Source organism: Metschnikowia bicuspidata (genome assembly GCF_001664035.1).
Source record: "Metschnikowia bicuspidata var. bicuspidata NRRL YB-4993 chromosome Unknown METBIscaffold_6, whole genome shotgun sequence".
NCBI lineage: Eukaryota > Fungi > Ascomycota > Pichiomycetes > Serinales > Metschnikowiaceae > Metschnikowia > Metschnikowia bicuspidata.
This window is the reverse complement of record NW_017387736.1, coordinates 647,921-673,266: the sequence shown is the minus strand read 5'-3', so window position 1 is coordinate 673,266 and position 25,346 is coordinate 647,921. Positions and strand designations below refer to the sequence as shown.

The 25,346-nt window shown below is 47.2% G+C and overlaps 11 protein-coding genes and 1 non-coding gene across 12 annotated transcripts; 5 read left to right on the top strand and 7 right to left on the bottom strand.

The window, feature by feature from the left end:
* Window positions 1-148: 148 nt before the first annotated feature.
* On the bottom strand, window positions 149-937 carry METBIDRAFT_79672 (exosome non-catalytic core subunit; the record flags this gene model as incomplete). Its single annotated transcript, XM_018859109.1, has 1 exon — window positions 149-937. One exon carries the CDS (start codon window positions 935-937, stop codon window positions 149-151), a length of 789 nt encoding a protein of 262 aa, XP_018710208.1.
* A 1,173-nt stretch (window positions 938-2,110) lies between these two features.
* METBIDRAFT_45992 (uncharacterized protein) lies at window positions 2,111-3,607 on the top strand (the record flags this gene model as incomplete). Its single annotated transcript, XM_018857979.1, has 2 exons — window positions 2,111-2,303; window positions 2,394-3,607. 2 exons carry the CDS (start codon window positions 2,111-2,113, stop codon window positions 3,605-3,607), a joined length of 1,407 nt encoding a protein of 468 aa, XP_018710207.1.
* A 630-nt stretch (window positions 3,608-4,237) lies between these two features.
* On the top strand, window positions 4,238-5,566 carry TRY6 (Try6p; the record flags this gene model as incomplete). The annotated part of the gene is made up of 2 exons (XM_018857983.1): window positions 4,238-5,131; window positions 5,186-5,566. 2 exons carry the CDS (start codon window positions 4,238-4,240, stop codon window positions 5,564-5,566), a joined length of 1,275 nt encoding a protein of 424 aa, XP_018710206.1.
* A 102-nt stretch (window positions 5,567-5,668) lies between these two features.
* METBIDRAFT_13418 (NEDD8 ligase) lies at window positions 5,669-6,699 on the bottom strand (the record flags this gene model as incomplete). Its single annotated transcript, XM_018854358.1, has 2 exons — window positions 5,669-6,484; window positions 6,529-6,699. The coding sequence occupies 2 exons, from the start codon at window positions 6,697-6,699 to the stop codon at window positions 5,669-5,671; spliced, it is 987 nt and encodes a 328-aa protein (XP_018710205.1).
* Window positions 6,700-7,100: 401 nt separating this feature from the next.
* On the top strand, window positions 7,101-8,972 carry METBIDRAFT_13417 (anaphase promoting complex subunit 2; the record flags this gene model as incomplete). The annotated part of the gene is made up of 1 exon (XM_018854357.1): window positions 7,101-8,972. One exon carries the CDS (start codon window positions 7,101-7,103, stop codon window positions 8,970-8,972), a length of 1,872 nt encoding a protein of 623 aa, XP_018710204.1.
* A 55-nt stretch (window positions 8,973-9,027) lies between these two features.
* Window positions 9,028-10,686, bottom strand: METBIDRAFT_18199 (uncharacterized protein; the record flags this gene model as incomplete). Its single annotated transcript, XM_018854778.2, has 3 exons — window positions 9,028-9,726; window positions 9,772-10,372; window positions 10,475-10,686. Coding segments are annotated over 3 exons (1,512 nt in total), but the record flags the coding sequence as incomplete, so codon positions are not given.
* Window positions 10,687-11,644: 958 nt separating this feature from the next.
* OPT7 (Opt7p) lies at window positions 11,645-14,554 on the bottom strand. Its single transcript, XM_018856267.1, has one exon. The coding sequence runs from the start codon at window positions 14,472-14,474 to the stop codon at window positions 12,096-12,098; it is 2,379 nt and encodes a 792-aa protein (XP_018710202.1). The 5' UTR covers window positions 14,475-14,554; the 3' UTR covers window positions 11,645-12,095.
* A 136-nt stretch (window positions 14,555-14,690) lies between these two features.
* Window positions 14,691-19,143, bottom strand: METBIDRAFT_33307 (putative helicase). The gene has a single exon (XM_018856266.1). The coding sequence runs from the start codon at window positions 19,037-19,039 to the stop codon at window positions 14,762-14,764; it is 4,278 nt and encodes a 1,425-aa protein (XP_018710201.1). The 5' UTR covers window positions 19,040-19,143; the 3' UTR covers window positions 14,691-14,761.
* METBIDRAFT_t210 lies at window positions 19,132-19,203 on the bottom strand. The gene has a single exon. It is a non-coding gene; the product is annotated as a tRNA-Trp (tRNA).
* A 1,418-nt stretch (window positions 19,204-20,621) lies between these two features.
* On the top strand, window positions 20,622-22,621 carry NUC2 (Nuc2p). Its single transcript, XM_018856265.1, has one exon. The coding sequence runs from the start codon at window positions 21,108-21,110 to the stop codon at window positions 22,467-22,469; it is 1,362 nt and encodes a 453-aa protein (XP_018710200.1). The 5' UTR covers window positions 20,622-21,107; the 3' UTR covers window positions 22,470-22,621.
* Window positions 22,622-22,649: 28 nt separating this feature from the next.
* METBIDRAFT_74059 (uncharacterized protein) lies at window positions 22,650-23,525 on the bottom strand (the record flags this gene model as incomplete). The annotated part of the gene is made up of 1 exon (XM_018858422.1): window positions 22,650-23,525. The coding sequence occupies one exon, from the start codon at window positions 23,523-23,525 to the stop codon at window positions 22,650-22,652; it is 876 nt and encodes a 291-aa protein (XP_018710199.1).
* Window positions 23,526-24,693: 1,168 nt separating this feature from the next.
* METBIDRAFT_79665 (uncharacterized protein) lies at window positions 24,694-25,131 on the top strand (the record flags this gene model as incomplete). Its single annotated transcript, XM_018859108.1, has 1 exon — window positions 24,694-25,131. The coding sequence occupies one exon, from the start codon at window positions 24,694-24,696 to the stop codon at window positions 25,129-25,131; it is 438 nt and encodes a 145-aa protein (XP_018710198.1).
* Between the last annotated feature and the right edge of the window lie 215 nt (window positions 25,132-25,346).

Below are 25,346 nucleotides of genomic sequence, written 5' to 3'. Positions count from 1 at the left end.
GTCTCATCGCGACCCTGCAGCATTGCTATTATCGCGAGACGGCTACATAGACAAGTACGAATAAAATTATCTTGACTCATCACTTCAAAAGCTCTATGTAATCTTCTGGCTAATTGACAAATATTCTCAGCTTCTTTGGTCACTCGGCCTACAAAGCCCCCTTCAATGCCTTTTTCAATTCTGCATCGACCCTTTCTTGCGGAATATGCTGACACGCAATGATGTATTTCGCAGCAGCCAACGTGATTTTGATTTGCTTCAAAGTAACGGTGGCAGAATCCTTCATTTCGATATCTCCATCCTCGTTCTGCTCTTCGGGTTCGTCTGCCCCGCACTTTAACCAGATTTTTCCATTTATTCCGATGGCAATCTCAAAAGGCACTTTGGCAGCAAGCTTTTCCAAAACAACAAAGCTCTTGTTGAAGAGCAACTCGCGAGCAAAGTTAAGGTTGACATCAAAGATGTAGCCTCTCTCATCTAGCGGACCGAAGCCGCCTTCTTTTCCGGTTTCCGGGTCAATACACTCAATTTCGGTCACAACCTCGGGCACAGCTTCCGAGACACGTGCGTATACTGCCTGGCCTACCTTCAAGTTTGGTCTGTTCTTTTTCGTGGCATTTGGAAAAGCCATCATCGAAAGTTGGACTGGTTGGGAGTATTCTTGGAGCTGTACTCTAAAGAATTCGGAAAAACTACCCGTGACAATACCAAGAACCAAGTCGTTGACCTGGGGAATGTATCTTTTTGAGTTTGATTCAATATAGATTAGCTGTTCTTTGTTCTTCTTGCTGGTTGTCTCGTCTTTGAGGAAGCCTGCTTGCAGAGGAATGATGTCCTGGGTCCTCGGGTTCTTGTAGATCCCAGGCCCTATAGTGATGGTTGATTCCTCATTCAAGTGGCTAGATAGAGAGTCTCCGGGTATTATTATATTAGACATGATATATGTGCAGAAATGAGAGTATGCTAATTCGTTCTGGTGAGTAGGCGTAGGTGCGATGCGCTCAGCACTTGACAAAGCTGTGATGCGCACTGGTTTACCTGCGGCGTGGTCACTAGTGCGTTTGTTAAATGTTACGATGCGAGCCTCTGTGCATGGATTAATTTGTGATAGAAGGGAATTCACGGCATTCTTGATGACATTGATAGATCTGCATTGGTAGGCGGATCTTACAAATCCACAATCCGCTTTCTTTCTTTTGGTTTCGCTTTTAGTTCAGAGTATCTTTAAGAACGAAGAATTTACGATCACAGCAAAATTAAAAGCTCATAGAAAAACTCAAATGTGATGGAATGACTTACAAGCAAACAAAAAGCGTTTCTTCCTGTAATTCTTGATTTCTAAATAGTGATATCATTTCTTGAGCTACCCTAGGATCAATTATGAATCTTGATCTTCATCTGGAACGCTGGCAGGAAGTATGCGACAATATTAAAAGACCTCGTACCATGCAGTGTTTATAACAACAGAATTATTGTGAATTTTGATAGCAAAATGTCCCCGAAAATACCTACTCTACTTTATGTGATCATTTATGTCTTTTAAAGGCAGCTCAATGCATGAAATTGTTGAGGGAGTCGTGGCTATGCTAAACTTTGCAAGAACTCAAAAAAGCTTGTTTTTTTTTAATTATATGTGGTATTTAAAAACTCTTCATAAACAGTGAATCTTGTTAGTCCATATATATTCCGACCTAGTACAACAGCAAACTTAGTTGTGTCGTTGATCCTCATGAGTGATGTTCTGCAAAATTGCCAGGTTCTTACTTCTTTCCTTCTTTGTGTCAACCAAAATTAATATGGCTCTAGTGTGACTTAGTGTGTCCATAAATGTGCTTCACAATTCCGGCTACGTTGCCATGTCAATTATTACGATTGAAGTGCATGGTTATGTGCGATGTGACCATCCGCTGGTCGTCGAACTCGCTATCGCGATAGCAACTTGCAATTTGAAACTCACGAGATAAGACAGTGTTTTTAATTTTGCAGGCGTTCGTTCTTTCCCCACGTATCAATTTCGTTCGTTCTTTGATTATTTATCGGAAAAGCTGACATATACAGTGCTTACTCATCAGGCAAAACACGGGCCAGAAACACGTTTCGAATAATTTAGATGTCCGAGCTCCCAGTCTCCAGGGCCCCTGGCTTCTTGGAAAGGTACTACATATGTAGAGACACCACAGGTATAATGGGCCGCGGCTTCAACATGTCGGTGAAATTAAATGAGCCCGTCTCCGATCTTATTTTATCACATGCTCTCAGACGCGTGATTATATCTTGTCCGTACTTGACAGTGAACGCGTTTCGTTCAGAAGACAAAGAAGTGAAGCCAGATACGGAATCTTTGAGCGAAACCCCCGATTCTCCTGGGTCACTAAAACTCTCTGAACCTGAAGTCACAATTTCCGAAGATACTCTCGCTGATGGTAAGAACTATCATATACGGCCTGTAAAAAGACTCTTGTTCTCAAAACTCGTTTACCGAAAGACCGTCAGGGATTTTGATGCCAGAGTTTTGGAAGACCTTTCGAGAGTCAGATTACCAGTCAACCGGGGGAAGCCAGGGTGGTATCTAACACGTATCTCTGTAGAGTCATCTGGTGATCAATACTTGACATTCGCCTGCAACCACGTTATGTTTGATGGGCGCTCTGCTGTCAACTTTTTTGATGATCTCGTCAAGACTATAGACATTGTGTCGGGTTATACGCTTTCGGATGTCGCCGAAGTTCTTTTCGACTCTGAAGTAGATTCACCTGGCAAATTGAGGGATTCAAGTGAAAACGTCACCAATTTATACGACAGTCCACTTTGGTTCAAGCTTTCAACATTGGCCTCTCAAATGTTGATTCCTTCATTCGTCCTGAAATTGTTTTCCAGCTACGTATGGCCGTCATCGCCAAACTTCTACCAGCATCCACCATTCAATTTAGTGCCTTTCAACGGACTGAACGAGGCCAATTTCCGGATCGTGCATTTTAGTCGCGAAGAAGTCAGCTTGATTTTGACACACTGCAAGCAAGAAAGAACAACATTGACGCCGATGATGGCTGCCAGACTCTATCTGGCAATTGGCACATCTTTCACGGCCCATTTGGGTACGTTCTCTCAGTCATGTGAATTGATTATTTGTGGGAGACGATACTTCCCCAAAGAAAAGCAAATCACAAGGTACGGGCTCTTTTTCTCTGCTTTCACCTCCTACATTGCTCCTGGCTTGTCCACAAAGGATGCCACCGAAGTTTTGAAAAAAGGTCTTTCACAGGCTATGAAAAATAGACACTCCTTCTACAAGACGGGTCTTCTCCAACTTTTGAACATATGGAATTACATGAAACCATATGCTGAAGACAAAGCAGAAAGACAGACATTCGAAATTTCTAATTTGGGCCGGGTGGATATTAGTGCCGGAAAATGGCACGTGACCGACGTGGTGTTCAGTCAGGGAGTGACATTTTCTCACATCACTTTATCGGTGATCAGTACTCCCAAGGGGGGAATGAATGTAGTGATCTCCTACCATGAAGATTTCTCGAAAGTTTCTGAGGGCGGTATTTTGATGGTCGACCGGTGTATCGAAAAGTTCAGAGAGAATATGTTGGATGTTTGACAGGCTTGCGAATGTGGAAAATGCTCAGTATCTGACACTGCACATTGCGTCAATAAAGAAGCACTTTTATATTTTGACGTCACATTCGAGATAGTGCTTGGCCTGCCAAGACACCACGATCCCGTCATACGTGTCTATTGGGGACACAATATTAAACTTAACATATATATTATTTCCAATTACTTGAGTCTTGCTGTCATGCCAGTTTCTTGTTCTGATATCCTTCCTAAATCTGCAAAGATCTAGTGATAAGCTGAAGAGAAGCTTCGACTTCGCGTACTCAAAACGCGCGACTCAATACATGTCCCCACATGGACCCACGTGTTCCGGTATACCGCATCACGTGCGTCACTGCAATTAATCACAGGGATTTCGAATTTGCATAGAAACCTAATTAATTGGAGATGCCTGATATCGTTGTCTAACGCCTAATTTAAAACTGTGCACTACTGGTATTTCTCTTCTTGATATCGCACCGTCCATCTCATATCGTGTGACATCGATTTATTTATCTCACTTTCGAAAACGTGGTCGCAAAACGTGCTCGAGGCTACGGATTACATTAATATATACCACTAATCTCCACTGCTCGCCCGTTGAGCTTATTTTTGATAAATGGCGCGTTCGAAAATGCAACTTTCTGCACCCCCTAAGCTAAAAACTACCATCATTCAATTGAACAAAGACATAGATCCGGAGGACAACAACTATGAGGTGCTCTCCAATGACTATGCAAGCGATACCAAGAACTCATTAGTCTCGTTTTCACTTGGAGTTAACGAAGAGCAGCCTCGCAAAAAGAGAAGGCGGTCTTCTTCAACAATTGGTGAGGATGAGTTGGCCAAGAGACGCACTGAAACGAAACAGCTTCACTCCATGATTGAGAAACGCAGGCGTATCAAGATCAACCGCGAGTTTGAGGCCCTCAAGTACTTAATTCCAGCGTGTCGGACTGCTGATCACAGCTCTCGAAGGGTCAGTGCAGCAAGCAACAATGCAAACAAAATCGACGGCATGTACAAGCTTACCATATTGAAAACCGCCGTCGAGTATATCTTGTATTTGCATCACATTTTGCAAAAGCAGCACAGTTTGCTCTCTTCGTCAATGGAGGACTTTGAATTCGACATTTCGTTCGCAGATATACCCCTCGACGTCAACCAATACCGCAACATTGACCAGGAATTCGATTTCCATGAGTTTGCATCTCGTTGTGCTTCTCAAAGCGACAATGTGGATAGGCAGGCTACTTTTATGTCTCAGAATTTGAACAGCACTGCCCTGTCAATTGCCGAAACCGAGGAGGGTGCAGAAGAAGCAAATACAGAAGCAAAAGCCGCTGTAGGTGCAGACTATATCTCGTGGAACTCCAGAATCGATCAATGTACGGACCAGCTTACCGCAACGCAAGAAGCTGCTGAAATTTCGCCCATTCTTACCATGCTCGGGAAACACAAGAGTGAAGACAACGGGCAGCCCCGCCTCTCCTCATCAATATGTTCCACGAACCTTCAGACTTATCAAGTCCACGCAGAACCGCTTACAAGCACCACTCTCAATTCCGGGTTCATGGGAAAGTCATTTCTGTTCGCCAATCCCAGTGGCCACTCAAATGATACTTCCACCTCCACATCTCCCTTCACCATACCCATCAAGACGCTGATAAAAAAGAATATGTTTTCCTTACCTGACCCTGCATTGACATCGACAAATGCCAGGTGCTGTGGTTTGATATCTCCGGAAAGCGTTTCTATGAACAATGATGTAATGGGCCAGGGCCAGGCCTACCCACGCAAGATGTATTTCAAAAGCCAGGTGCCACCTAATAATCTCATTGCCAACGTGGATGGACAGCCAGGTCACTTGGAATTAAGCAACACGGAGGTGGACAAACTCGAGAACGCGTCGAGAATGTTACTACTGTTGCGAAAACCAAGCATAGGTCAGCTTCTTAACTGATTCTATAACATCCTTCAAGAAATATGCCTTCAATTCATAGATTTCCCAACATGTTTTCTGCCAGCGCATAATATAGGCAGTCATGAAATAAAACTAACTTGCTTAATCTTCACTCTTCGCCTCAAGGTGACCATGTTCATATAGCCATTCAATGAATTCGTCAACCATACTTGGCCACGAGCTCATCTCATCATACCCAGAGAGCAGCGCAGGATCCTTGCTGATCACCTCAATGAGAAACTTGTAGAACATCACCCACGTGTCCCTGCTGACCGGTCTTTTCGATGAGCCCACAAATTCGTACCATTGTTTGAGTCTCTCAGAGCATGGCTCCAAGTACGCACACTCTCCAAAAAGCAAGTTCCAGTAAGACACAGCATCTTCATGGGTGATGGATTTGATGCGCGAATCGGATCCACGTATGAAATTGAAACAGTACTGGTAGAATTTTTCGAACTCAGTAGGAGATTTCATTATGCTGGAATGGCACTTTAGAATCAAAGCACGCATCTCCGCAAGGGATGTGATGCACTCCAGGGCCCAGAATGTGAGGAAGCTCTTGCGGGTGAATTCGCCAGTTTGCGGGGAATCCAAGAGAAATGCTAGCGTCAAGCTTCGGCAATCCTCCGGCTCTATCTCGAGATCATTAAGATAGTCTAGGGTACCGTCAATCAGGAGCATGGCCTCATTTTGAGGGTCTTTGTATTTGTCAAACAAGTGAACGAGTGCTTCCGAGGGAATCGCATCCAGGGTTTTGGAAGCATCATCAAAAAAGGCATGAGCAGCCCGACTGACGTCCCACTGGTTGTTTTCTAGGAAATGCGTGGCTACTTCCGTCGAGGATCTGGTGATGTTACAGAATTGTTTTCTTAACTCGGATCTGGAAGGCTGGTGGTCAGTACAGGTGCGATGAAAAATCTAACGAAAGAATAGATAGCTCGCTTTATGAAAACATCACATACCATAATTGATGGGTTTTTCAGATACGGAATGCTGAGGCAGCTGCGGTGGTCCAATCTTCCAGGATATGCCTTGCGGGTTCGGATCAATGTCCAATAACGGTTAAAGCCTGCGACAACCTTTCGATTGAGCGGACCCAGTGCGGGCGACCTGGCGACAGATCCGGTGCACATACGGCCGGAAAATACCAAAGTCCAAAAACTAAAAATAAGTGAGTTGGTTTATTTTGCCGTTTCGTAGATAACCCACCAATGAAAGATTCAACAAAAATCTTATATTGGCTGTTCCAATTGGTGGCCCCAGACTCGCCAGTAATTTCCAGCTGGCCATGCACCAGGCAGATGTATGCGCGACATGATGTATTTAAAGTCTGGGTAGCATTAGGGCCTATAGCTTTTGAGCGAATACTAAGCATTCGCAGACACATATTCAAAACACGCGGTTCTTCTAGACGCAATCGCCTTTTAAGAATTGGGAGACCTCTGACCCTCATTTTGTGTGGTCTCAGAAACTGTCATATCCTGCCTTTGCAAACCACACTGAATCACACAAGGCAAACCTTCAAGCACACACCATGGTTCCATTAGTGAAGCTCACGCCGGCCGTGCTTAAATCGTTGTGTCCATCACAAACCCTTACGGATTTGCTAGCCGAGCCCCACGATTTGGAAAACGATCTTGGGATGCTCCTAGACTGGCTCCTGCCATACTATCCATTAGCCGGCTCAGAAACTGTCGAACCACTGGCAAGAGTGCGTGCTGCAGCAAGACGGTGTTTACGGGACAAACTGGTGCATCAGGAGTTTGTCCGTCTTTTCTTGAACTCTATCAGCGTGCAGTTCCACCATCATTTCGAGCCGTTTGTGGCCTCCAACACGTTCATATCCATTGTGGAACAAGTGGCGACTTTGAGCTCATTCTATCGCCGCCAGATCTCGTTACTAGATCTTTCTCTGGTTGCCTCCGACGTGTTTTCGCGAGGCCTCGCTTCGCTTTTTCTTCGGTGCTTGAACCGGTCACAGTTTCTTCTGCTGCTAGACGATATTCTCAGCTCACTGTACAATGAAAAGTCAAGAACTTGGCTTAACATATTGGCTGCTATTGGCATGAAGCCCATCATTCAAGAAACCGCTGTGCGGATCTCGGCGAAGAAGATCAGCCAGCACATCGCTTCGGTTTGTTCAGGGAAGTGGGACAAGCAGTTACTCGTGGAAATCGAAGAGTGGGTACGCGTGGACTTATACCCCATATTTGCATTGGGGTGTGTGGATTTAACATCGTCCTCTAGCAACGATCTTGTGCGGAATGCTCGCGACGAGTTGATCTCGCTTCGGATTTCGGAGATTTTCAGCATGGTGGTGGCTTTCCCGCAATCGGAAATTGCCCTTGGTGAACTACATCTGTGCTTATCCCTTGACTCTGGAAGTCAGGCACAACATCGAGCCAAACTAGTGGACACTTTCACGCATGAGTGCCAAGCACGGTTGCTTCACCTGGGATCAAATACAACCGGCATCACCCAGGTTTATATCAAAACCATCAAGTCATTCTTGTTGGTGGATCCAACAGGTGTTCTTCTTGACAAGGTGGCCCGTCCCATTCGCAAATATCTCAAGTCACGGATGGATCTAGTACCGCAGTTGGTGCGAGGTATGCTTGATTTGAACCCCGAGACAAACCCGTTGGTAGAATTGGCGCAAGAGCTCAACAAGGGCATCACCCCATTTTCTGCACCCATCGATGACTTAACCGATTTGAACTGGTATCCGGACCCCATTGATGCTTTGCCCGATTTTAAGAAGGGAAGGGTCTTGGATGTGGTAGAAGCTCTTACTGGTATTTTCTCTCTGCTGGGCGTGTTTGTCGAGGAGTTTACCAGGTTGTTTGGAGACCGTCTTCTCCAATGGGGCAAATACAATGTAATGGATATCTTAAACCACGTTGAATTACTCAAAGCGAGGTTTGGAGTGAATGAGTTTGCCACTTTGGACGTCATGGTTAGGGATATACAAGAGAGTGCCGCAATCAACTCCAGAGTCATGCATGAACAACTCTCGCTCACGATTCTTTCTAAAATCTACTGGCCCACAGTTGCAGATTCGTTGTCAGACAATGACTATTTCAACGTTCCTGTGGATGATGGGTTCGAGGCTTATTGCGGCTCGTTCAGGTCTTTTATGCCCGGCCGTGATTTGGCATTGATACCTTCGTTGGGAACTGTCACTGTTGAGCTTTTGTGTGAGCATGGCTCACAGGAATATGAGGTGACACCCGCACAGGCAACCGTGATCGAGTTGTTCCACGATGACATGGATGAAATGGCCTTGCTGACGATTTCCTTGGCGACACGGATGTCCAGCTATACCGCGTCGCAGGCATTGAAGTTTTGGGTCGGCAAGGGCATTCTATCTGGCATCGGCGATGTATACAAAGCAGTTCACAAGTGAGCCATTATGAATACGTAATTTTACATCCTCGATTTCTAAACAAGACCGTCACGGTTCAGTTTAGCGGTCCGTTGACAGCTTTGACTATATCCACGCCGGACACCTTCTGTGTGTATGAAGAGTTTGGCTGCCACTTGCGCATGCTGCGGATCTCGTCCATGGCGTGGCCCGGAATGCGGATGTTCCAGTTTCTCTCGAGGTGGAGCTGGACATCGCGCACGTCGATTGCGTCGGTCTTTCTGTGCTTGGCCAACCTGCAAGCGAAGGTCGTGACGGAACTGACAAACTCATCTGCAAGGTCTAGGAGCAACTCTTCGACGTCGCCGTCAATGGTGGTCTTCCCGTCACCCTCGTCCGCGCCTATGGTGTTGACAAGCTCCGTCAACTTTCTCTTCGTCAAGACGCGGCCACCGTTGTCCTGGATGGGGCCAGTGGACGCCATGTCGAACGTGGGCATTCGCATCATCGCAGGCGAGTTGACCACCTGCCCCAAGCCCGAGGAGCCGCCCGCGGTCAACGTTGGCCTGACGTTGTTGGCGCCCGGCTTCAACGTGATGGGGTTGTGCGGCTTCACATTGATGGTGCTGGAAATTGGAATGGACGGCACGCTTGGCTTGGTGATCAGAGAGAGGTTGACGCCCGGCACGGAGGGCTCCTTCGCGGAGGGCGACGGCCCTCTGCTGGCAGCTTTCACGCCCGGTGCTGCACCGGCGCTGGCGGACTTGGCCGCATGGTCCGCCGCCTGGCTGTGGTCCTGCATTGCGTTGGCGTTGTTGGCTGCCTGCAGCGCATTGGTCACTGCTGGCGTGTGCATGGACTGGCCCGGGGTGCCCGCGGAATGGGCCGTGTGAGCGGCCGGCGGCACGGCGGGGGTGCCGGGCTTGGTGCCCGCCGGGCTCGTGCCCATGGGGGCCGTGGCCGCGCCGGAACGGGCCTGTTCTAGCAACTGGTTCTTCATGTACAAGGCAAACTTCGAGTACTGGGCGTACTTCAACTTGAGCTCGCGGAGCTGGTTGTCAAACTGCGTGTTTTCGTCCGCGCCCATGTCCGGGCGCTTGCCGGCCTCGAGTGTGCGGATCTTGCGCTCCAAGTCCTGGAGCCGGGTGCGCACCTGGTTGTACTTCTCGGTCGTGACCCCGGGCGCCACGGACGGCGGTCTCTGCTGCGAGGCGCCGGCGTCGGAAAGCCCGCCGGGCATCTGGGAAGACGCGTATATGCCGGATCTCTGTTGCTGTTGCTGTTGCTGTTGCTGCTGTGAAGCTATGGTGCCAGCCCCAGGAGCCGAGGCCCCGGTGTTCTGGCCCAATCCGCCCGCAGGCCCCCCGATGGCGCCCGTGTTGCCCACGGTGTTCGCGCCCGACGCAAACCCGGTCGCGCCTGGGCGCGAGCCGGCGGTGCTGCTGTGAAACTGGGCCTGGTTGGCGTGCGCAGGGGCACTTCCAGGCACATTCCCGGCCTGCTGGGCCATGCCTGGCGCGGACCCGGGGCCGGGGCCCACAAACGCGCCCGTGGTGTTTGCACGAGCCGCGGCCGCCTGTCTTTGTTGCTGCTGCTGGCGGTAATTCACAAGCACCTGCTTGATTTGTTCGGCCCGGGCGTAATGCTGTCTTGCCCTGGCCGTGTCTGGTCCCGCAGCCTTGGCCTTGGCTAGCTCCTCCTTGAGCGCCTCCAAGAGCCTGGTGGCTTGTGCCGGCTGGATCGTCTGGATAATGTTCTGCTGGGTGGGGTTGGGCAGCGCCTGACTCATTCTTTGTGCGGACAGACTAGTAGTTGGAGGGAGACTACAGCATCAGGTTGTTGCACTGAGATGTTGCGTGGTGTACGGGTGCTCCGGCAGGCCTGTTTCTCCAGGCCCGGGATGGGGGCGGTACGGCGTTTTGCGGCTGGTGGTTTATTTCTTGAGTTGTTGGTGTTGCTGTGTGTGATATGGCTGCTCCATTGGGGTAAGATTTCTGGCTGCTTTGGTGGTGGGTGTTTTGCTGGTGGGTGATCTGGTGGTTGCTGGCTTGTTGGTTAGTATGGCCGGTGCGTGAAGGTCGCGGCCAGAGAGACGCAGAGGTATTATTGATAGATTGAATGACCAGGTATAAGGAGAATTGGAATGATGATGCTTCTCGTAGTGCTGCTTGATATCATGAGGGGCTGGAGTCACATTAGTGCCAGTGCACTCCATGGCTTTCTGGAATAAGCATCAGTCTTCTATGAGGGAACCCATACAAATACTGGTCGAACAGCGTCGCCTAAATAATATTCCAGCTCAATACGGGTTTTCTCTGGTTTCTGGCCTTTTACATTGTATGTAGCATCACAATGTTACAGTCTAGCAACGGATTCTCTGTTTTTTTGTATTTTTTGTTTCTTGTTTTTGTCTTTTCAAAAGGTATATTCTTATGTGCTCTCTCACTGAATTAACTTGGGTCCAGCTACTCACTTGCCCAGCCAAAGTCGAATTTTGTTCCATATCAAAGAACTTTACTCATCTGTAAGGCCATATATGAGAAGACTCAGGCTGCGTGATATCTTCACTGGCTTGCGGATTTTGAAACGTAGGGCAGTGCTTTCGCTTTTATAAGTCTTGCCCTGAGTCTTGCTTCCTTGCTTCACGAAATCCGAATACCGGCGTGCTGAATTCTCCGCTTTCATACCTTTCTGCACCTAGCTTTTCGGTCTACCTTCCTTCGAATCTCCAAAGAAATTATTTTATTCGTTCGTTGTGTTCTCGGAAAAACAAAACCAATGCTTCACCTGAGCTAGAAAGTCACAGTAATCAAAGTTAATACATGTTCACATTCATTAAAGAATCTCAAACTAGTGACTCACTGATGTTTATGAAAACACCCACAGACCAACGCTCAGACTTGGTTTGTCTCATTTTCAATAAAAAAAACTTAGTCGGGTGGTAAATATTCTAGAATCTAACTAATGCTGTCAGGACGTTGTGATGTATCTCAGACCGTCTACTGTCCATAAATCTTTCAATGCCAGAACAGTTGTTATTTGTACTCGGTCATTGGGAACAGACTGTTCACATGTATATAGGGGGCTCGGTCATGTGCTGTCGCCACTTAAAAGGTAAGGCACATTACCAAATAAAACACTCAGGTTCTAAATTGAGAAATTTAATCATAAAGCAAAGCATCGCTCAACATTTTGGGGGTTATTTCCAAACCATACTGGGGCGTTGATCCCCAAAGAAACCAAAATAAATATGAAGGACATCGACAAGTTGAACCCGGTGTCCAACGCAGCAGCAACCACATAGTTGTACTTTTTCCAAAGGGCATGCTTGTGTCTATACGCATAGAACATGGTGAAAGTTCCTCCAATAAACTTGGAAAGAAATCCTGTTGATACATTTCCGTAGAATGTGCTAAGTGTGGAAAATAACACTGTTGTGTTCCAAAGCTGGAAGTTAAGTTTGCTTCGTGGAAACCTCTTGTGAAGGCAGAAAACAACTAAAGGAGCGAAAAGCCCCGCTAGAAATCCATATGGAAGGGCAGGGTATTTCAGGAAAAGCCTCCGAGGCCCTAAAACAACATAGAGAATGGCGTTGGTGTGATAGGAAACCACTGTTTGTCCCGTCCACTGGTGAAGTGGGTCTGTCTTTTTCCCAACTAGGTAATCCCATTTTGTGGATAAAACCCATCGGAAAGACATATAATTTACCGGAACTCCAATGAATTCTCCCATGATCTGTGCGAAGAAAACTGATTTGGGCGGTAAATGGTTATAGAATCCTAGTTTCATCAGCTCTAAATGAATCTGGGCACGGTACCAGGCGTTTCCCGCTATACAGCCGAAAAAAGCAGCCCCTCCGGGGTGTTTCGGGCTTTTGTTTTGCACAATGTAGCCATAAAGTAGTTCGTTGAACGTTCCAGTTGGAAGCTGGAAATTGGACAAAGCATACAACCACATCAAAGGAGTAACAATTATAGACCCCATTATAAGAGCTCCAATACAAGTCCACAATGGAGTGAACAAGTAACCACATTGATGGATTAAAGCCAAAGCGCACATGGAAATGCAAAACATCGTTCCATACCACGAGTAAGGCACGTTGTCATAAGCGCGGTGAAGTTTGTTGAGACGATCGTTGTACTGGCCCCGAGTGCCATTCCAGCTCTCCTGCAATTTGTTCCAGGCAAATGCAACCACCCATACCACTCCAGATACATATGCAGCGTAGTCAAAAAACATGTTCCATGCTCTTTGTGATCCTAAATGCACAGGACCGTATGATTCGTATGCTGTTTCATTGAATGTTCCATCATTATTCATTAGCTGTTCTGTGGGATAAATTTCCCCTGTTTCTGTAAATAATCGGTTCGACATCAACCCATATTGGAAGGGGAACAACAGCGTCCATTTTGCAAGTGGGAGGAGAATCCAAGCCCCTATTACAAATCCCATGAATTGAATAACTTGTACCCAATAAGGAATTAACATGACCTGCGAAGTGATGTTTGCCCAATCAAATGAAAGATTAAGAAAGCCCATTCCACCCAAACCTGACCCGATAAAGTTGACGTTGTGGTTACGAGGGGCGATGTAGCAAAGAATCGCGACCGAGGAGGTTAAAGGAAAGAAATACTCGGGAAGCAATTGCCATACTGCAAGTGCAAAAGCGCATACGAAAAACACCGTCATTTGAGAATGTCCGCTGGTATCAGGAAAATTATCACCATTTTGCTTTTTCAAGAGACTTGCTCGTTCATCACCAAGCTCATTGGCTTGTGCTTCAATTTCTGAAGCTTTTTTGTGCTTTTCTTCACTGTCTTTTGCCTGACTCTGAAGAAGTGCAGTCTGCATTAGCGACTGCGGCCATTGAAATTGAGGATCGTAGCTAACTACGTTTTTAGCAATGGCAGCATATGAGTAGCCAATGAAAACAATTGACCACATGAACAAAATGGCAAGCGGAGGAGGCACTTTGGTGCCAAAATAAAGCTCCACCAATGCTAACGCATTCGTAGCCAAGTTGCCTGTAGCACCACTTTTCGCTGCCACGGTTATTAGTGCGGTTTCCTTAATAGACCATGGCCCTGGATTGAGGTTAAAAGAAAAGAAATAAAGATTCACTTGTTTTTTGGGGAGCGTACGCGCCATCCATTCTCCAGCGGGGTGAGCCGCAATCTGTACGAAGAAGATCGAGTAAGCCGCGGCCGTTGTCCGGAAATTATTAAGAGTGTCAATAAACGCTCCGGGAACAATGAAAAGAAAGGAGAGAATAAAAAACCTGAATGTCAAAACAGGTATGGTTGGATCATCGTGCAATGGCACGGTCTCTTTCACTACTTGCAAAAGGTCCTTCAAATCCTCTTCCTCTTCCTCAGGTTGTCCTCGTTCTGCATCAGTTATTGGTGATACAGACGACGAGGTTTCGTTAGTTTCAGATCTGTGCACTGCATTCGTGGACTCTTGAAGATCTCCGTATTTCTTCCTGGCATGCTCATTTCTAATAAGAGGCGATTGCTCCAGCTGATCAAATCCAGAGCTGCCCATTTGACAGACACAAGAAAAGTCTAAAGTGAGCGTTTTCTCTGGTGAAAACTCCCTGCTCTGAGATTTTTATTTTACTTATCGCGATCAGATAAGACTTTTAAATGTTTATGGTTGCCCCAGATACGCGCTGATTGCGTCTGGTCACGTGCTGTGGCACGTAGCACAATGTCATGCAAAGCCGGCTGCGAAAGCAAGCTTCTTCCTCCATTGAAGGAGGCGAGGACGTGTTCTATGAATGATGTATTAATTGTAGATTTTTGATGAAATATTGATCTTCAAGAAAATTATCATCTTTGTCTAGCTTCAACGGTGAGCGCTTTCGTGACAATATCAAGTATTTCATCGTCTGCGGCTTCAGCCTTCTCTTGCTCAGGATTGGATAATCTATTTTCAATCACTTGATCCAAAAGAACTCGAAGTCTTTTTAACAACACACCGTTCTTACACCAAGTCCGTACTGGCATCCATTTGTCTAGAACGATTCCAGGGCACCGCTTGCCAGTGGATATATGAGTCGACACATCAAACAGAATCTCTCCTCCGAAAAGAAGCGCACCGACTGTAGTTGTTGGAGTGATATCCCGCAAGTATAATTTGGAAGTCTCGTTCGAAGATGTGTAGACGACAAACGGAGACTTATGCATCGCGTTTGAATTATACTTTGCACTAGGTGTCATGTCATACTGTTCTCTGATTTTCCCCATATCAAGACTACCATCCTCCAAGGTCATGTCCTCAATATTTGGCAAGCTAGCACCCGCTCCAGAATCAGAGAAAATCAACGAAGAAGGATGGATAAAAGCGCGCGTGGCAGGCCTTTCACTGACGCTCTCTCCATTGTTACACTGATCAATGTACTTCTCATTTCTGATCCAGAATTTTGTCAGCTTGGCATCAGCATCGATCTCCACTGCACCAACTATGGTCTGCGCGTACTTTGGATCAGGAAGTTGCACTCTCGCTAACTGTGGGGTGAAAGATCCCGTGATTATCGCCCTGATGAGCGTGAAGTTCTTTGAGTTCAGATTGAACTTACCCTCAACATTTGAGCGATAGGAGAATGGTAAAAACCCAATTTCTTTAAGTGTCAGTAGATATTGCGTCCTCGTTGACTGAATATCTTGAAGCGTGAGGTACGACAAATGGTTTTCAGATATGAACTTCTTTCTCTGCGGATGAGGAAGGCTCTCCCATTCATGGTACGCAAGAGCTGATGCCATCAAATCTCCCTGGTTTTTACCAAATTTGCTTTTTGCTTTGCGAACTTCATCTTTAATATCAAAACTGCTGGAGAACGGACTTCCTCCAGAGCAAATAGCCGCAATTGTCAAGCAAATTTCAACACATCGGAATATGCATCCCAAGATTAAAAGTTTGCCTGACTGCAAGTCTGTGGGAATATAGGACAAGTACTTTCCCAAGTGTGACAAGCCTTCATTCGCGTCATCCCCGGTTAATGCGCCCAACTCGAAAAGCATAGACCTGGCCTTATTTAAAGATTGCTCTTCGGGAGGATCAAGCCCACTATTCAAAAATTCAGACACTTTTTTGATGCCCATAGATTTCACCACCAAATACAAATTCTCAAGGCGTGTTCTGCGAATTTCAGGGATTGGTTGTCCTAGAACAGCTTTCTCCGTTTCTCTGGTGTAGAGATGATAGCAGTTACCATTCTGTATACGACCTGAACGACCCCGTCTTTGGGACATTTCCGCTCTAGAACACCAGTTTTCGACCAACCGCGAAGTGTTGGCTTTAGCATCAAAGAACATGCTCTTTGAGCGACCTCCATCAATGACTACCACGCAGTCTGGAATTGTAATGGATGTTTCTGCGATGTTGGTTGAGACCACCACCTTACGTGTCTTCTTCGGTGGGCTTTTGAACACTCTTGCTTGATCCTTCAGCGAAAGCGCAGAATGTAATGGAAGACACCAACAAGACTTTCCAGAAGAAGCATAACCGCTCTCAATTTTTCTGATACATCTGCTGATCTCCATGATCCCGGGCAAAAATATCAAAATCGATCCTGTGTTGCCTTCTTTGGTGAGCTTTTCATCGATGAAAAGACAAAGTTGAGCAATTAAATCGTAGTTGAGGTTTCCGGTTTTAAAAAAATTCGAATCAGCCTTGGGCTTGATGATCTGACCATCATATGTTTGGATTGAAAAGTCGAGATCTTGTAAAATAGTATCAAGGTAGAAGTCATCGATGGGAAAGGTTCTTCCCTCAATGTGCAAATGATTCACTGGGGTGTCGAAGTAGTTCATAAAGACATCCGTGTTGATTGTGGCAGACATAAGCACAATTTTCAATTTTGGAAGCTTTCCGATAATTTTTTTCAAAATAATCAAAAGCAAGTCGCTATCAACCGATCTTTCATGGACTTCATCTATGAAGATGTACTCCAAATGCTCAAAAATTCCCGCATCAGCTGCGTTGCCTGACGACAAGTAGGATTGGAGCATACGCAAAAGCACACCTGTAGTCACAAACAGTAGCCTGGTCCGTTTCAGTGTTTTATTCTCCCCTCGAATGATATAACCTGTTTCATTTCCAACCTTTGTGACTCTTTCATCTGAGATACGCTCTGCCAAACCGATGGTCGAGATACGTCTTGGCTGCGTGCAGATGATTGAACCATCAAAGTTAGTCAGGCTGCACATATGATCGAGAATATACTGAACAATTTGAGTACTTTTACCCGAACCGGTTTCGCCTGTAATCAATGTCACTTTGTTCGAAGTGATAATCTTCACCAATTCGTCTCTCTTTTTCCAAGCAGGTAGCCTCTGTCTTTGTGACAACGACGTCTTGAACAGAGCCAGTTTAATTCTTTCCTCGTACTCTCGCAGCAATTCTTGAATATCAGACTTCAGAAGCATACGTGATCTGGACGTTGAGCGGGCGGAAGACAACTTTTTATTGTTCAGAGAGGATTTGAAGTCACCAGAAATCTGTGTGTGTGAAGAAGTCAACAATGGTCCCGGGTTCTCAATGACTTTAGCAACGTTGTTTTCAAGCCACTCAACCATAGTAAAGACCATGCATTGCCCAATAAGATTGTCATTTAAGATGTATTCTAATAGCTGGCGCACGATTGATAGCTTGATGTAATTCGCCAACTTAAAAGATGCATCATTCACCACTATCTGAACACCAGGTAACACATTGGGGTATCCCTTGGCAAAAATGACCTTCACCAGCAACATGCCTTTAGTTATTCCTACCGCGTTCAACAAAACAGTTACTACGCGTTTCAAATCATCCATGAAGGCAATACTATTGCTTCCAATAGACTCGATCCCTTCAAGCTCCATGAGCCACATTTCAAACTCGTCACCGGTGGAATCGAACGGTTCAGGGTGATAGGATGCAGTCATGTGAGTCAATGCAATCGAAGTTTGTAATTCACTTCTTCCATTTTCGTGAAAAGTAGCCAAGATTTCATCTTTATCAAAACCAGAGAGAGAAAGCCTTTGGAGTAAATACTCAGTTTGTATGTCGGTAGAAATCTTGAGTGACAAGCTATTGTCTTCGTCACGCTTTGCGAAAAATACAGGCAAGTCGTCCTCTGGAACATGAAACAACAACCACTCTAATGCATCAACAAATGTGAGCGTATGACAAACGGCCTCCTTCGCATGGGAGGGCCTGAAGCCAAGATCTGTCAATTGGTCAGCCCAGCCATCTGAAGAAGAATCTTTTTGCTCAGTGGTACCCAAGTCTTCCACCCAGTTAATATGATGCTTGATGGAAGACTCCATCTTAGCTCGAATGTCGGTTGGGAAGTCGACAAATGGAGCATTCTCCCAGGCTTTTTTGCCGATGGGGAATTGTCTAAGCGTGACTTTGCTTCTGTTTTGCTTTATTCCGGTGTTAGGCTTCTTGTTCGTGGTTGAACGTTCATTGGTGGAACCAACGGTGATTCCAATGCTAGCTGTGGGCTTCCGTACTTTGGACTCGCTGTTCTCCCTCAGCTTCCTCTCCTTCTCACGGAGGTTCTTCTCAGCAACAGTGTCCAAGTGTACTTGGAATGGATTCGCATTGTAGAACTTGTCATGGGCCATCTTGTCCTTTTTCAAAAGCTGTAACCTTTTCGCATCCATATCAGCCCAGTAGTCTCTGAATATGGTGGGCAACACCATCTTCAAGTTTTTCACATAGTTGAGTCTATACATGGCATATGTAGCAGCAAAATGGCGGGCCTCATTAGTCGTTTCCCTTGGTGGGAGGAGATCAGTTTCCGGAGACCATCTGAGATGGATCACCTCTTTAGTTTTGGGGTTTTCCCAGCTAAGATCAACTACACCAATAAAGCCCTTTCCTGTCTTCCGCATGTCAAAGACAACCTTGTTCCATTTTTGTTTCAGGCAGTGTTCGTAGAGAAGTGTAGCTGGAAGTTTTCCGGTCCATCCAAAGTTGTCACCGATGGCCAAACCTCTTTGCGGTTTCGAAGGAGCCGAGTCCTCCTTCTCTGGAGTCAGGGTCTTCGCGGCCTTCTTCTTCTGCTTGGCCTCTTTTGGGTCGGGCGGAGGAGGGTCTTTCTTTGTCTTTTTTGCCATTGGAGTTTGACGAAAGGTATTCGTGAGAAAGCGGGTAGAGCAGAACTGAGATTACAGTCAAAAAATGTGGAAGTAGAAAGTCAAAAAAGAATTGACACGGACAGGAATCGAACCTGCAACCTTTTGATTTGGAATCAAAAGCTCTACCATTGAGCCACCGCATCTTCTGTGAAATTCTCTGAGGCTAAGAACGAATTATTCTGTACAACATAGTTAAAAGTAAAAGTCAAATCCTTTATCAATATCAAAGGTTGATTCAATGTTAAATAATATTTGTTTTCATGTGCACGAAGAGAGGCCTGGTGCATACTTTGCCTAGGGTGCTCGAGACGTCCTAGCATGAGGCTCTTTATTAGGCTCTTTATTCTTCATAGGCTTGATTGCAAAGCAACATCCACCTTCTGCCTTGGCTAAACCGAAATTTGGGGTTTGGGCGGTGAGCATCTATTGGCCCAAACTGCACAGGGGTTAGACTCTGATCACCGCGTGTGGGCAAATGTGCCTAGGCTATGGTTTATTCACGTTGTGAAAGGCGACCCATGCAAAGTCATCGAACATCCTAAACTCGGACACCGAAGAAATTCAAGTTGACAGACCACGATTCGAGGCTGAAGGACCGCATTTAGACACTTAGAAAAAAAAGTACATTTTGGGGAGTCGGTAGTTCTGTTCCTCAAATCATGAAAACCTAAGTAGAATCCCAAACTACACATTGGTAGATCTAATGATTAGCACTCACAAAACGATCAATAAATTCATTCTGCTTATCACGGCCTTCCCCGATCAGATGAATATGTCCAAAAAAAGGAAGAGATTGATTTATAGAAGACAGGCCAGATTCAAGATGTGAACGAAAGAGGGCATTCCTCGCTCAAATGGACAGAGTGTGTCGAGGGCCACGAAACACCGGAGATCAGAGTTCACTTGCGATGAAGGCTTACATGAAGATCTGTGCGCTTATTCGGCTCTAGTCAGGGGTGGTGCGGTGAAATTAGCCCGAACTGCCAGCAGGTTGCTGTCAATGACAGTAGTCACCAAGCAAACAGCTTGCAGGGCAGCCGGTAAGTTAAGTTTGATAAAGTGAACTTTTGGTATCAAATTCTGTGGTAAGTGTGCGTGGGCAGTTCTCTTCAAAGCGACTTTGCAGCCAGTCGGGGCCGTGGTAACTTGACGCGCCCCACGCAATTAAGAAAGTGTCCAGTCCAACTTGTATTATTTGTTTCTTGTTATTTATTTCATTTTTTGTTTTTGTTTCTTGTTTCTTGTTCGTTTTCTTCCTTTTGGAACCTTGCCATACATTGTTGTCCAGCACCTTTGGTCTACTTCATGATCTTGTACTTATTGTTGGTGTCTCGGATGTCTACGCCCTCCCTCTCCAGCTTTCTTTGTTGCGTCTGGATCTCTCTACATCTGAGCTATGTGCTCCCTCGCATATTTCACATTCTCGCCGCACATGCTCCCTATCCTCTCTCAAAGATTCCCCATCTCACCCCATATATATTATTTGTTCGCAGGCCTTGTATTCTATCGCTCGCACGTTTTTCCCTTTCCCTTTGATTTTCCTTTCCGTTCCCTCTCTTTCCTATCCATCCCGCACCCACTTCTCTTCCCTACATTTTCGATTATCCCATATTCCCATATTCCCAATATCCCATATTCCCATATTCCCAATATCCCATATTCCCAATATCCCATATTCCCATATTCCCAATATCCCATATTCCCAATACCCCATTTCCCAGCTTCCCATTATCACTTTTTCCCTTTGTCTCTTTTTTTTGATTGTGTCCTCCCTCGATTCCTCGGCACACCTGGCTGCCCTCTCCGCCGCCCCCTCCTCCATAGCTGCAAGCGTGCAGCCACCGCGGACCGTGGACCTGCGCACGGGTGCAAGGGTGCACGGGTGCGCGTCCGCCAATGAACTGGGCGCCTTTCAAATCCTACGCAGTCTTTTTTCTCGCTCTGAAAACACGCTCCACGCCTGCTGCTTCCACTCCCCACAAGACCCATGTTCTCCTACAGAAACTTGGCCAGAGCTTCGCGGCTGTCGGCAAACAGACTCTTTTCCATGGCGCCGCGCTTGAGAGCTGGCGCCGCCCCGGACCCGGTCAAGCCTTACATCAATGCCATGGGCAACATGCCCTCCAGAGTCTCGGAGGAAGGCACCACCCTAAGCAAAACCACGTTCACAGAGGTCTTGGACGAGGTCGACATGACGTGGGGCAGGGACGACGACCCCAAGCACGTGGACAAGCAGAACACGAAAATCCGGCACTTCACGATCAACTTCGGGCCGCAGCACCCGGCCGCACACGGAGTGTTGCGGTTGATTTTGGAGTTGCACGGCGAGGAGATCGTGCGGTCCGACCCGCACGTGGGCTTGCTCCACCGGGGCACGGAGAAGTTGATCGAGTCCAAGACGTACATGCAGGCGTTGCCATACTTCGACAGATTGGACTACGTCTCCATGATGACCAACGAGTTGGTGTTTGCCTTGGCCGTGGAGAAGTTGTTGAACGTCGAGGTGCCCTTGAGAGGCAAGTACATCCGTACCTTGTTCGGCGAGATCACGCGTGTGTTGAACCACTGCATGTCCGTGTTGTCGCACATCATGGATGTCGGTGGCTTGACCCCGTTCTTGTGGGGCTTTGAGGAGAGAGAGAAGTTGATGGAGTTCTACGAGAGAGTTTCCGGGGCCAGATTGCACTCGGCCTACGTCAGACCCGGCGGTGTGTCGCAGGACTTGCCCGCAGGCTTGTTGGATGACATCTACATGTGGGCCACGCAGTTCGGCGACAGAATCGACGAGGTCGAGGAGTTGTGTACCGACAACCGTATCTGGAAGGCCAGAACCCAGGACGTTGGAGTCGTCACTGCCGACGACGCCTTGAACTACGCCTTGTCGGGTGTCATGCTCAGAGGTTCCGGTGTGCCCTACGACATTAGAAGAGCCCAGCCATACGACGCCTACCACTTGGTCGACTTTGACGTGGCCGTGGGCTACAACGGTGACTGTTACGACCGTTACTTGTGCAGAGTGGCCGAGTTCAGACAATCCCTTAGAATCATCGAGCAGTGTATCAACGACATGCCCGAAGGCCCGGTCAAGGTCGAAGACTTCAAGATCTCACCCCCTCCCAGATCCTTGATGAAGGAGGACATGGAGGCCTTGATTCATCACTTCTTGCTCTTCACCAAGGGCTACGCTGTCCCTGCGGGTGAGACCTACACCGCCATCGAGGCTCCAAAGGGTGAGATGGCCGTCTACGTGGTTTCCGACGGCTCCGAGAGACCTTACAGATGTAAGATCAGAGCCCCTGGTTTTGCCCATTTGGGTGCTTTCGACCACGTTTCCAGAGGCAACTTGTTGGCCGACGCTGTTGCCATCATTGGTACCATGGACTTGGTGTTTGGTGAGGTCGACCGTTAAGACCCGCTAAGCTGCCACAACTTCTCACCCTTTTGCATAATCACACACACGGTGGACTAACGCTTCGGTTCGTTACCTCCCGCTTTGTTCTTGTATACTTTATAGATCAATACTAGACGATCTCAATAGCTTTTGCTTTCCCACGCATGTTCTGCGGCGGATCCATATCATCGATGTGTTCTATTGAGCTAGAATTAAATGGTATAGTAGGTACGCCGATCCTGCCCCTCCGGCAATCACTAGTGCTTTGAACCCAACCCCGCTTTCTTCGGAGTCCATGTTGCTATTTTGTGGCCCTCGGTACATGTATGGGTTACTGGCCGCGCCCGATTGGTGAGAGTGAGTTTGCCTGGCTGCATTCTCGTTCTTTGCTTGCCTCATCAAATGCTTGGTTATGAGCTCTTCGCTCACCTTGGAGAGATCACCGTCCGGTGCTAGTTGCCGCAAGACCGCCTCCTTCTCCGCCTCCGACAAGTGCTTACTGATGATCCGCTGCTCGAACTTTAATTGCTTGGAGAGATGGCTAGTGTAGTCAAAATGAGGCACATCGAATCTGTCGCCACGGTTTTTGTGCTCGCCCGTAAAGTGCTGGGACCCATTTTCTCCATTGCTAGCTCTGTAAAAGTTGTGTACCCTGTGTCTAGTGTAGTTGTAGCCGTGAGAGGTATAGCTTCCGGAAGCTCGTGCCCTCGAGTAATGCTTGGCTTCGCCGTAATATTCGTTTTCCCACGCTGACGGTGGCTTTCTTCGCGAATACATCGATCCGCCTCCTCGAGGGCTTGACAGGAGAGTCGCATCATACAATTTGCGTTTCTTCTTGTCTTTGAGTGTGTCGTATGCCAGCACCATCTCCACGAATCTCTTGCTATTTGCCTCCTTCTCTTGGTCACTGAGATGCGCGTTTACATCAGGATGATATTTCTTGGACAACCGCTTAAATTTCATTTTAATATCCTTTGTAGAAGCATTTGGCAGTAGCTCCAAGACCTGGTATAAATTTGGCTGTGCCGACGAATACATCCTTCTTGAAGTAATAGCTGAGTGTGTGGCCCTCATGCCTCTGCTAAACAACACGCCGCATTTCATGTTCTGGGAAGTAATAGACGCTTTGCTGTGAAGGAGAGTATTAAGCGGGGTACTTGGGCAGAAATTGGAAGGCCGTAAAAAATGAAACACACAGATCTCGTTTTTTGCACGTTCCGCCTATCGCGTATGCCTGAAGCAAACTTGGTCTGATTTGCCATTATGTGAAGGAACCGCCTCGCCCGATTCGGCTTGTCAAAAGGCTGAAGGGCAATACATAAATTGGCGGTTTTCCGCACCATTTCTCGATGTGACTGAGAGCAACCGCCGCAGTTTGGCCCGTAACAACATGAGTCTCTGTCATTCACACATTTGTATTTGCTGAATCCAATTTAGAAGCCGTACTTTCGAAGTTTGGGCGTTATACGTCTGATGATTAGGGAAAGCCAGTATGGTCAAGGCTCGTGGCCATAGAATGGTTTGCCCAACGTGAAAACATCGACAAAGCAGAACACAATCCCACCCTGCTTTGCTCTAGAAAGCTCGGAAAACATAAAAGAAAGCTGGATACTGTGGAAATACAGCACAAAATGGGTATATAACTTTTTTGTATTAACAGATTGGCACACTTGTATCGGAATGTTTCCGGTGTCGCGTTCCAGTGCCTGAAAAGCTGTCAACTCCAGTCCGACAGGCTGAGGATAAATGGTATCCTCCTATACAGCTGGCTCGGAACGAAAGCTGTGTCTTTTAACAGCCTCATGCATGTCGTGACCCTCCAACATCCGCCTTGAAAGATACTACAGATCATACAAGCAAGTTTGCTTCAACCACGCCCGACTTCATACAGCCCGACATCTCGAAGCATCCCCAGATGAAGCCAGCTAGATGAAGCAGATAACATCATAAACACGTGGTCCTAAGTCTGGCCAAACTCTGGCCGATGCGCACGTCGTCTCCCTCAAAGCTTGTCCACGTGCCAGCTGCGAATACGAAGAATATAGAGAAGCCAAATCGGGCGCGCGCTGGAACCCGCTGGAAGGTGCCATGAAACTCCGGGGTAAGCTTCGCGCGCGACATTTTGACTCGTGACCACGGCACGACATTTTCTCGCTCTCGCAGTCGGCTCGCCCCTGCGCGTGGGTATAAATAAAAAAAGCTTTTCTCCATCCCAGTGTCGCCACCATACCCACAACACAAAATGGCTAGACAAAGAAGATCTGCTCCAGCACCCAGAACTCAGACGAGATCTGCCCACACCGCTGCGGCCCCAGCCCCAGTCGCCGCTGCCCCACACCCACCTGCCCCTGTTGCCCAACCACAAGTTGCGTCTCAAGGCCCAGGCTTGTTCGGCCAGATGGCCTCTACTGCCGCCGGTGTTGCCGTTGGTTCGACCATCGGTCACACCTTGGGTGCCGGTATCACCTCCATGTTCGGCGGCTCGTCCACTCCAGCTGAGCAGCCACAACAGCAGGTCGCCGCCACCCAACAACAATCTACCCAGGAACAGGCCAGAACCTGCGACTCCGATGCCAGATCCTTCACCAGATGTTTGGAGGAGAACAGCGGTAACATGCAAATCTGCGACTACTACTTGCAGCAATTGAAGGCCTGTCAGGAGGCTGCCCGCTCGTACTAGAGAGACAACTTTACATAGCATACACAACCCCAAAAAACCATATTTATTGATCCATCGCCCTTTGTAGAGCGTGTACCTGCATTTCAACAGTCTCGGGTGGCTACGGGATATCTTACTAGATGTAAGTGTTGCGTCTATTACTATGTTTGCAAGACCCTGACGTGCCACGTGCCTACTTTCGCGCGGCCTTTTTCGAGTCGCTGAAGAGGAAGTAG

Bases quoted from the DNA above. Each gene is read 5' to 3' on its own strand.
- OPT7 (XM_018856267.1), bottom strand. From the start codon at position 14,474: ATGGGCAGCTCTGGATTTGATCAGCTGGAGCAATCGCCTCTTATTAGA.
- METBIDRAFT_33307 (XM_018856266.1), bottom strand. From the start codon at position 19,039: ATGGCAAAAAAGACAAAGAAAGACCCTCCTCCGCCCGACCCAAAAGAG.
- NUC2 (XM_018856265.1), top strand. From the start codon at position 21,108: ATGGCGCCGCGCTTGAGAGCTGGCGCCGCCCCGGACCCGGTCAAGCCT.